Genomic DNA, 11,947 nt, shown 5'->3' on the forward strand with positions numbered 1-11,947 from the left:
TACCACCAAAAGAAAGCTCTATTTGTGTGAAAAAAGGACAAACATTTCCTATAGGTCCAGTGTTGCATGACTGAGTAATTGTCATTCAAAATGTGAGGGCACCGAAAGCTGAAAATTGGTCTGGTTATTAAGGGTGTTTAAGTGCCCAGTGGTCAAGTGGTTAATAATAGAGCTTGCAGTCAGTAGTGTTAGGAGATAGTGCGTGCTATCTGCGTGCTCTGTACCCAGTACATACCGCTATAATATAGGGCAGGCCCCTACTTTCAAACATCCAACTTACAAACATCTCCTACTTGCAAACGCAAGGAGACAGCAGCAAGTGAGATGAAAAAAGATGGACGACAAAACAAATTATACAGGGGTGATAACCCTTCCCTATGTTTTCCAAAAAGCTTAAAAAACGTTTTTTTGACTGGAGCTACACTTTAAAAATGTACCGGTTGAAAATGACAAACAGATTCAACTTAACACAACAAACCTACACAGTCCCTGTCTTGTTTGCACCGCCTGTATACTGCTGTTCTGAGTATATAGGGCCTGGGGGCCACACGCATTTCCTTTTTTTAATATGGGTACGGGGTTCCCCTTAATATGCGTACAAGACCCAAATAGGCTGGTAATGGGCAGGGAGGGCTACCCATGCCATGTTTCTCAATGATTTTCAACCATATTGCAGGAACAAGATATAACATTAAAACCGCAAGCAGTTTTAAATGGTGTTATTTCCATTTAATGTCATTTTGTGCAGGGACTGTTCTAAACACGGGAAACACGTGGCACTTCACAGGCATACTACAGACACCCCCCAGGCACCATATTTAAAGGAATATTTCACTTTTTTTTCACTTTAATCGTCATTAAAATCAGTGCTACCGCCAAAACGGCAGTTTTTAAAACTTTTTTTTGCAGTGACCCATGTCCCCTGAGGCAGGAGGCAGGTCCCCAAACCCTTTTTAGGACACTATCTTGCATATTAGCTGTTAAAATTAGCACTTTCCATTTCGAACGTTCGAGTCCCATAGACTTCAATGGGGTTCTAACGTTCGTACCGAACGCGGGGGTCGTTCGCAAGTTCTGGTGCGAACCGAACCGGGGGGTGTTCGGCTCATCCCTAGCTGCCACCAATATTTGCTCTTGTTCTCCTAACATGATGCCATAGAATGGGAAAAAGTATATAGTGCAGACCGTATAGATAAAATTCGAATTTATTTCAAAAGACAGGTACTCACATACAAAGAACTAAGCCCTAGTGCTGGGTTACAAGCATAAAATCATTCCAAGCGATATGATACAGTAAGGTGGTGGTAGTGATATTCCAGGGTCCTCCCACACGCGTATTGTCATAAACGGGACTTCCTTCCACTGAGGAAGTCCCGTTTAGAACGATAAGCATGCAGGAGGAAAGACTTTCAACTGTTAGTGTGTTTATCATCAGCGCTGCACTGTTATGTATTTAATGTCTGTTGGAGGTTTTTTGTTATATCTACCTTTAGTGTTCAGCTGCTTCGTTATATTTTTAAAGTTATTATTATTTTGCGCTGACTGACTACACATTTTCTATAGATCTGATATGCCAGCCTGTTTTTTTTTCTTTTATATCTCATTTAAATCGAACAATTGGAGCCTCAAAGAAATACATTTCTGCTGTGCTGTGCTGTGCTGTGCTGCTAACCCATAACTTTCTGGAAGTTGTTTGTGGCAGATGAAATGTTTATTCATAAAAAGAAAAAAAGAAAAAAATGATTTAGTAAAAAAAAGACATATAGTATATAGCATCAGTTAAAAGAAATCATAGAAAAGAGCCAAAATAAAATAACCCCAAAACTGTTATAATTTGCCTTTAAAGAGCTTGTCTACCCCCTATAAAATATTTTCTTTAATTTTAGTGTATATATGTTAAATAATTTCAAGGGGCATTCATTCAAGGTTCTACATTATTTGCTGATTAGTTTAAAATAGCCCTTGGTAAACAGTCCTTCAACTCTCTAGTCCTTCTCTCGCTATACACTATCTTTACATTGCCTTGTTCAAAGATAAGTTAGCAAAAGTTGAGTGGAGTTCAAGCTGAAATATTTCATTTTTTGGGTATAAATACTGGCTGCTACCACCGTCAACTCACCTGGCCTGGATTTCACTATGAAGTTCCTTCTGATCTGTATGCTCCTTGGAGCTGTTGGTGAGTTCTCCAACTTAATATTATCTGAATGTCTTTCCTTCCTCATGGTCAACATCTCAATGTATTTTTAAAAAATGTCACATTATATAATTATGTCGTATTTTCTCACAAGTTCTAAGGTGTCTTGAATATTCTGTATGTTCAAGTCATGTTGTCTTTTTGGTAAAAGTCAACTCCATCAACATTTTTTTACATTGATTAGGGAAAGGTTAAAACTACTTTATATGTTACATTTTTAATCTCAGTCCACATTTAGGATATTGCTCTCTCTTAATGTCCTAAAATAACTGCATAGGCATGGGGGGGAAATTACCCAAAAGAGGAACCCAATTAAAGGCTGTGTCCTATAATATTTTTTTTTTCATGAATTCCAGTGTATCTAAGGCAAACCTGGGTCCAATTGTCTTATTCTCTGGAGATGCCTGTATAGGCATTGAGGGGATGTTACTTGAAAGAGGAACATAATAATAGACTGTGTCCTGTTTGGAAATTTTTTTCCACAAACTCTCCTTCCACTGCCACCAGTTAGAAGGACAGGAAGTAAAGAGAAAGCTCCAGAAAAAGGATACAAAAACCAGAACCAGAGCCTAAAAGAGATTCAAACTTTTCCCACTCTAAACAAAATTTTAAGTGGATGCCTTAATAAACATTACCTTTGATTTATTTAAAGTGTATCTAAAGCATATTTATTTATTTATTTTAATTATGGGTATAGTATAGAATGGCCAATGCCTCGTCATTTTATTTTTCTCTGTGTCCCATTTGGGAAATAGTCTACCACTTCCTGTCTCACAAATGCAACAGGAAGTGAGGGGAAATCACTCCAAAGTGAAGAAAAATCTACAGGCAGTTTTCCCTGGAACAGGCATCCCTGGATTTGCCCTCACTATCTGCTCCGTCCACAACCATTATGCGTGAGATTTCCCAGTGAAAGTCATTGCAGGATAAATAGAGAATCTCCCCATCTGATGCACAGATGGCAATTATAAATTCTAACCGTTTCCGCTCCATTAAAAAAATCAAGAGATACACTAATACCAAAGGAGAAACGTGCTGTACACACATCAACCAATAAGAATCAATCTTTGGCCAGTTTGACTTTGTCACAAAGGATTCTATTTAGTTCCTTTAAGTTGTTACTTTGTATTTAGCACTTACATTTTTGCATCGCTTATTGAAAAAAGACAAATGGAATATAAGATAAATGTCATAATGTACTCAATATGTTTGACCTCTCCTCTTTTCTAAAGCTGCCTTGGACGATGATGATAAGATTGTTGGGGGATACACCTGTGGTTCATATTCTCAACCCTGGCAGGTATCTCTGAACTCTGGATATCACTTCTGTGGTGGCTCCCTGCTTAACAGCCTGTGGGTGATCTCTGCCGCTCACTGCTACAAGGCGTAAGTTACCTCTCCTAAATATAAAATGGCACATTTTAGTGTGTTTTTTAGTGAGAACATAGCCAATGTATAAAACAGGTGTACTTCATTGGCTTCATATGCACATTATTATAAGATGTATGTTACCTAAATTAGGTGAATAACATTTAGCAATCTTGGCAAAAAATAACTAGTTTTCTTTTGGCTATTAAGCTTAAGGAATACACTTTTATCTGTTTTTTCATAACTCTCCAGAATTTGGCTGATAATACACTATAGTGTCTCTATATAGTCAAAAATCGGCTAATACCTGACCACAATACCTGCCTATATGTCAACAATTGTATCATTCAGAGGTGACACCAAAAGTGTGTGAATGCCCCTCCAAATAATTGAGTTCAGTTGTTTTCAATGAAGGATTAATGGTGCAGTATAGAAAGACATTTTAGACAATTGTGCATTTCCAAGCTTGCAGTAATAATTTGGTGAAGACCCTTTCCTGTTCCAGCATCACTACTATGCCCCTGTGTACAAAACCAGATCCAATATAGGGTTTCATGAGTTTGATGTTGAGGAATTTGAGTGGCCTGCTAAGTGTTGGCCTCAGCTCTACTGAACAGCTTGAGTTCAAATTAAGTTGAATTCAAATTCCGATAGTAAGCCGGGGCTTGTCCAACATCATCACCTGATCTCACAAATGATCTGGCAAACTGGGAAGGGGGGCATAATTCCATATTAATGATCATGACTTTTGAATAGAACTCCAACAAACGTACTGCCAGGTGTTCACAAACTTTTGGCTAGTGTAAAACACAATTTGTTAGGAATTCCTGAGGATTAATATGACATCACAGAATGTGGTTGGATAGTAAAGTTGATATGAATAGGTCCATGAATGATGACATATGAGTAATGTAATGACATCATCTTGAGTCTTGCCATTTTTGTTTTCTACACGTTGTTGATTACATTTCAAACTGGGCACAATCAGCTTTACTGCCCATAAAGCATTAAAAACATTGACTAACTTAAGCGGCTTATTCTCAGTACTAAAACTTAACAAGTGTCTAGCCTGTCTAGTTCTGGCTGAACAACAGAATTCCTTTTTAGCAGGAAAATAGATTATGTGTTGAGATTGCCTTTCAATAAACATAGTTTTAACTTGCCATATCTTCCATCACCCAAAATATTACTATTATAGAGCAACATGCTCTGGCTTTACTAAGATTTGTGAGATATGAGTGAGACCATCGTGAAGGTAGCTCTCTCCTACCTATATGGAGAACAATTACAGCATTGTCATAACAGCTCTTGAGTGTTTAAATTTCTCAGGTACACACAGTCACCCTTTCCTAGCCAGATTGGCTTTCTGACTTCATCTCTCATGATGGAAACAAACTTGAGTGTCTGTTTAACTAATATATAACATGTTAAACGTTATCCCTTAATATGCTTCAAAGAATAGCACACAACTGATTTTCTAACTTTTTACATATCACTGAAATAGGAGCATGTACCAACCACTAGTAGTACATGTTCCATACTAAGCAAACCTTCACTGCTTCTTCTCAGTTTGAAACACATTTACTGGCTTCTAGACAGAATTTCTTTGTTTGAGATACAAAAGTATACTGATTATATTGAATTTGTCTCTATACAGGAGCTTTCAGGTCAGACTCGGAGAGCACAACATCGCTGTCTCTGAGGGCACTGAGCAGTTCATCAACTCTGCCAAGGTCATCAGACATGGAAGCTACAACTCCAGAACCACTGACAATGACATCATGTTGGTCAAGCTGGCCTCTCCCGCCACCCTCAACTCCTACGTCAAGAGCGTGCCTCTGCCCACTGGTTGCGCTGGCGCTGGAACCAGCTGCGTGATTTCCGGATGGGGCAACACTCTGAGCAGTGGAAGTAAGTAGACAGAAAAAACTATTGAATATAGTATCATCTTGCAGGTAATCTTGATATGTGTGTCAATAATAAGATTAGAGTTTTGTTTGAAGATTCTTTAAAGTATCCTCCTATGTTCTCAAAAGGCTGCCATGGGCTTTGCTATTAGGGTATTGGTATTGGTCCTCCCACTATCCATAGTTAATAGACTCATTTTTGAATAACTTTGGAAGTATAGTATAATAATATTGGTAAAACAGTTTTTTAGTCTAACATCTTGCCAGATATAATGATTGTTTTGGATTTGTCTGATGCCAATAAATCAATTGCCAATGAATTTGGTGCATTGGTCAGCTAATGATATTCTGTGCCTTTATCTCTTGTACGTTTTGTGAGGTTTTTTTGGTTTTTTTTTTAAGACACCTGGTCTAGTTTGAAAGTGGAACTCACCCATAACAACTTGATAAAAAATAATGTTCTTTAGCAAGGAATATAAATCCTAGATTAATAATTATGCTACCAAAATGAGTGCCGTAAATTGTCTCCAGCATTGTTCCTGTTTCTTCTTGCCAGAGGCTGCCATTTTACTGAAGCCCAGAGCCCTTAAGTAGCATACATCTTTAGGCTGTCAGCAGATTGGCCTCTAGTGGCTCTGATTTCAGCACAATGCCAAGGTTTATAAGGATTTGTGCTCTGCAGGTTTAAGGTTTTAAGGATCCTTTTTTTATTTTATTTTTTCTAACTTGATAAATCTTTTTTTTTCTTAGCCTAGCTATGGAAATATACTTTGTTTCTAAATCACTGCATCTCCAATAGGTTGTACACACAATTGCTTAAAAGTTTTATTTCATAGAATTCCATTTACTTATTTTACTCTATTAGGTAGTGCTGATTGTTATTCCAGAGAACAGAATTTGGAACCATTCATATTTAAAATAATTTAGTAAATGTTGTTTTATTTTATTTGTAGCCAACATGCCTAACCTCCTGCAGTGTCTGAACGCCCCCATCCTGACCACCGCCCAGTGCAGCAATGCCTACCCCGGTCAGATCACCTCCAACATGATCTGTGTTGGCTACCTGGAGGGTGGCAGGGATTCATGCCAGGTAATACACCCTTTCTTCTTTTTTTTTTACCATGAGGACAAAACTTTATTACTAAATGTATTTATTGATGAAAATAAACTTTCTCAATCAACACTAGTTTTAATTCTTTTGTTGCTAGCATTAGTAAATTGATAGAAAGTTGTAATAAATGTACTTTCTAAGAACACCCTTCTGCCTGCATGCCTGAGCTAAGGGCAAATGGATGTAAATGCAATATGAGTAATCTGCCCTTACTCAAGATGGCCACAATTAAAAATGCTAGGGGGGTATTTTTCAATGTGACTTCTCACTGAAATGAAGCATGGAGACATGGATGGATGGGTAAGTTTACTGTGAATATTAAACTTAAATTAAATAGCATTTTTAGTTTGTGGTTGTCAGATACAGTTTAGTTCTGTTTTATAAATGTCAGTTTTTTTTATGTGTTATGGCTTTAGCCAGATATCAAACTGCCCTGTGCCATGGCTATATGTCGGAGCACTAGTCCAGATCTCCAGCATGCTGCCAGTCTGACACACCCCCAGCAGAGTCAACAACTTGTGTGCTCCACAATGTTCATGCTCCTTGAGCGGCATTGTTGATTGGAGCACCATGTACGGGGCGTGTTGATCCACTGGAAACCAATACACTGTGTTTGAGAGCAGCAGTCTCCAACATACTCCTGGGTAGTTTGAAATATGGCTAACATAAGTTTGATTAAGTGTTACATAGGACTATATTCCCACAATTAATATCATTTATCTTCCAACTGTGTAGATTTTCTCATTTTATCAACTCAAGCCATGCTTTTCTTTTTTTTTTTTTAAGTATTTATTAACTATGATATTCCTTTGCTGTCCATATTTTTTTATCAAACAGCCACATTTCATTCATGTCCTCGGGTTCTAATAATTTTTTCTTCTTCTTCTCAGGGTGACTCTGGTGGCCCCGTGGTGTGTAATGGACAGCTTCAGGGTATTGTCTCCTGGGGATATGGCTGTGCCCTGAGGAACTACCCCGGTGTCTACACCAAGGTCTGCAACTACAACTCCTGGATTGCCAGCACCCAGGCTGCCAACTAAATGTTCTTATTTAGTCAATGTAATGGTCTTTCTATTGCTTTTCACAACAACTATGTATTAAATGTTTTATGAATAAAGAAAAAGTACCTTAACAGTGTTGTTTATTATGTAGATTCAACACAACCCAAACAAAACTAGAAAAGCCACATAGGTTGCAAGCACAAAATGCTATTATTTAAAAAAAAAAAAAATTTCTAAACAAAGTTCCCAGCCAAAACATTTTATTGATAGGGGATTTAAAAAAAAAAAAACACTAAAAATGACAGCTACTTAATTACAGAATTTGATTGGCAATCTTGTTTATATATTGCACATGCCCACTTATATATTGCCCACTCTACCAGGTAAGATGCACCCATGCCATTTCTGTGCCTTACACCAGTGGTTCCCAACAGTTGCTGGGCCAAGTGTGGATGGGACCAACTCAGCCTGAATGCAGGGGTACCTGTCATGCAGAGTGCACTCATCAATGCCTGGAACCCAGTGGAGACTGTGGTCATGTGAAAATCTAACATTAGAGAATTTAGAGATGAGCCTTCACTGTGTGCAGTAAAATAGCATACAGAGATCTTATGGAAAGTATCCTGTGTCACTTCATACTGTAACATGATGTAGGTTGCATTGTACCAGTCCAGCATACCTCTGTTACCTCATTCCCAGTAACAGAATGGGGTCCTGCTGCACATATAGCATGGACCTCATGCGTGCACTTATTAACTCTTTCCCTTCTCATACCTCTAGACCAGGCCATCAATCTCCTTAAAATGGGTTCAGAATCAGTTGCTAATGGATACTAACCACTGGGAAGGAATCCAGACAATTACACCCTTGCTACTGGAGGACCTGTTTTCAAGATCGCTTTGAACATATAGTTAGTTACTTTTAGCAACTACACTCCTCTTCTTGTCAAGTTAACCCTTTGGGGTGGTGTTATGTCATACATAGTGCGTTTACAGACCCTGTTTCTTTTGATATGGCAGCATCAACATTCACCCCCTTGAATAACTTCAGACCCTGCTCATAACAGTTAATGCCTGTAACTGTGTGCCTAGCTGGTGTATTATTACTGTGGGGGAAGTGCTTTTTCCTTTGCAGGAACACAGGACCAATGCCTTCCTTACAGACAGAATGGCAATCTGCCTTGTTTACATAGGCAGATCGCCGTTCTGTCTGTGTGCTGAATGAACAATGGGTGCCAGCGGACATTGTGTCCGCAGGACTCACTGATCAGCTGCCACTGTGTGGAAATCACAGCAGGAGCGAGCCGGATGTGGTGCAGGAACATGCAAACATATGTGATCTTGCACAGCGTGGCTGCCATGTAGCAGTAAAACTGTTGGAAAGTGGTTAGGGTGGTTGGAAAGTGGTTAATTACTGATAGTCAGAATACTTCATGTGTTAACCATGTCTCTCAGAGTAACATTATTGTTTTGTTGATTTTGTATAAGTACACCGGTTAATCCTCTCTATTCTTGCCCCAATAAATACTTTGAAATACCTCAAGGTGTGCCAGTAAGTGCTGGGTGAGTGAGATGTGTCATCTTCGGGTGTGTAGAGAAACCACAAAACAATTCAGTGGCTCCTCTGGGGGTAGCCCTACATCTTTATTAAAAAAAAAAAAAAAAGAAGAAGAAAATCATGGATGTTAGTATGTTCTTAGTCATAATTCATAAAATAAGTACAATTTGGTTTCAGGGAAGGAATGGTACGTTTGGCCACCAACACTATGACATAATATGACTATAGAGAAAGGGATCATTGTCTGATAGGGATTAGGGTTAAGGTGACCCATTGGGCCAGAAGCAAAGTAATAATAAAAAGAAAAACTGATATTTCTAATGTGATGCACTAGTGTTCATTGCCATGCATTGCAGCATTCTACAACAAAATTGAGTTGCCTTTGTACATTGAGGTGCCATTCAATATGAATGCAATGCAGAAATGCATGTTTTGGGTGAAAATTTTGAAAAAAATATATATATTTTCTACATTTTGTTATAGGAAATATCCAATAAACTAAATTTTAGTCATATATTTAGGCCAAAATCTATTTAGCCACATGTATCTGGTAAAAAAAAATGCCAATAAGCGTATATTTATTGGTTTTCGCAAAAGCTATAGCGTCTACAAACTAGGGTACATTTTCTGGAATTTACGCACCTTTTAGTTTATGACTGCCTATCTCATTTCTAGAGATGCTAAAATGGCAGGGCAGTACAACCCCCCCCCCCCCCCCCAAATGACCCCATTTTGAAAAGTAGACACCCTAAGGAAATTTCTAAGAGGCATATTGAGCCCATTGAATATTTTTTTTGTCCAAGTGATTGAATAATGACAAAAAAAGTTTTTTTTACAAAAAGTTTTTGACACTAAATGATATATTGCTCACACATGCCATGGTTATATGTGGAATTGCACCCCAAAATACATTTCGCCGCTTTTCCCGAGTATGGGGATACTTTTTGGGAGTCTAGCCATGTCCGGGGCCCCAAAAACCAAGCACCACCGTCAGGATTTCGAAATTTCTATAATTTTGATTTCACTCCTCACTACCTATCACAGTTTTGATGGCCATAAAATGCCAAGATGGCACAACCCCCCCCCAAATGACCCCATTTTGTAAAGTAGACACCCCAAGCAATTTTTGTCTGAGAGGCATGTTGAGTCCATGGAATATTTTATATTTTGCCACAAGTTGCAGGAAAATTACAAACTTTTTTTTATTTTTATTTTTTTGCACAAAGTTGTCACTAAACGATATATTGCTCAAACATGCCATGGGCATATGTGGAATTACACCCCCAAATTAATTCTGCTGCTTCTCCTGAGTATGGGAATACCACATGTGTAGGACTATTTGGGAGCCTAGCCACGTACGGGGCCCCGAAAACCAATCACCACCTTCAGGATTTCTAAGGGCTTAAATTATTGATTTCACGCCTCACTACCTATCACAGTTTCGAAGGCCATAAAATGCCAAGATGGCACAACCCCCCCATGACCCCATTTTGGAAAGTAGACACCCCAAGCTATTTGCTGAGAGGCATGGTGAGTATTGTGCAGCTTTCATTTGTTTTTGAAAATTAAGAAAGTAAAGAAAAACATTTTTTTTTTTCTTTTTTCAATTTTCAAAATTTGTGACAAAAAGCAAGGTCTGCAAAATACTCACCATACCTATAAATAGCTTGGGATGTCTACTTTCGAAAATTGGGTCATTTGGGGGGATTTTGTGCCATCTGGGCATTCCATGGCCTCCGAAACTGTGATAGGCAGTGAGGAGTGAAATCCACAATTTACATCCTTTGAAATCCTGAAGGCGGTGCTTGGATTTTAGGGTCCTGTATGCGGCTAGGCTCCCAAAAAGGTTCACACATGTGGTATCCCCATACTCAGGAGAAGCAACAGAATGTATTTTGGGGTGTAATTTCACATATGCCCATGGCATGTTTGAGCAATATATCATTTAGTGACAATGTTGTGGGAAAAAAAAAAAAGTTTCTAATTTTCCCGCAACTTGTGGCAAAATATAAAATATTCCATGGGCTCAACATGCCTCTCAGCAAATAGCTTGGGATGTCTACTTTCCAAAATTGGGTCATTTGGGGGGTATGAACTGTCCTGGCATTTTATGCTCAACATTTAGAAGCTTATGTCACACATCATTCACTCTTCTAACCACTTGAAGCCAAAGGCCTTTCTGACACTTTTTGTTTACATGAAAAAAAAAATGTTTTTTTTCTGCAAGACAATGACTTTGAACCCCCAAACATTATACAGTGGTGTGAAAAAGTGTTTGCCCCCTTCCTCATTTCCTGTTCCTTTGCATGTTTGTCACACTTAAGTGTTTCGGAACATCAAACCAATTTAAACAATAGTCAAGGACAACACAAGTAAACACAAAATGCAATTTGTAAATGAAGGTGTTTATTATTAAAGGTGAAAAAAAATCCAACCCATCATGGCCCTGTGTGAAAAAGTGATTGCCCCCCTTGTTAAAACATACTATAACTGTGGTTGTCCACACCTGAGTTCAATTTCTCTAGCTACAACCAGGCCTGATTATTGCCACACCTGTTCACAATCAAGGCATCACTTAAATAGGAGCTGCTTGACACAGTAAGGTCCACCAGAAGATCCTTAAAAGCTACACATCATGCCGAGACCCAAAGAAATTCAGGAACAATTGAGAAAGAAAGTAATTGAGATCTATCAGTCTGGAAAGGGTTATAAAGCCATTTCCAAAGCTTTGGGAATCCGGCGAACCACAGTGAGAAATCCACAAATGGCGAAGACATGGAACAGTGGTGAACCTTCCCAGGAGTGGCCG

General features: G+C 38.6%; 1 protein-coding gene across 1 annotated transcript; it reads left to right on the forward strand.

The window, feature by feature from the left end:
• Positions 1–2,068: 2,068 nt before the first annotated feature.
• Positions 2,069–7,712, forward strand: LOC143930628 (trypsin-like). Its single transcript, XM_077455125.1, has 5 exons — positions 2,069–2,176; positions 3,427–3,580; positions 5,220–5,473; positions 6,423–6,559; positions 7,471–7,712. Exons 1-5 carry the CDS (start codon positions 2,137–2,139, stop codon positions 7,618–7,620), a joined length of 735 nt encoding a protein of 244 aa, XP_077311251.1. The 5' UTR covers positions 2,069–2,136; the 3' UTR covers positions 7,621–7,712.
• The last annotated feature ends 4,235 nt before the right edge of the window (positions 7,713–11,947 follow it).

Source organism: Lithobates pipiens, unplaced genomic scaffold (genome assembly GCF_037356315.1).
Source record: "Lithobates pipiens isolate NorthernLeopardFrog02 unplaced genomic scaffold, aLitPip1_a1.2 Scaffold_25, whole genome shotgun sequence".
In the NCBI taxonomy this organism is placed as follows: Eukaryota; Metazoa; Chordata; class Amphibia; order Anura; family Ranidae; genus Lithobates; species Lithobates pipiens.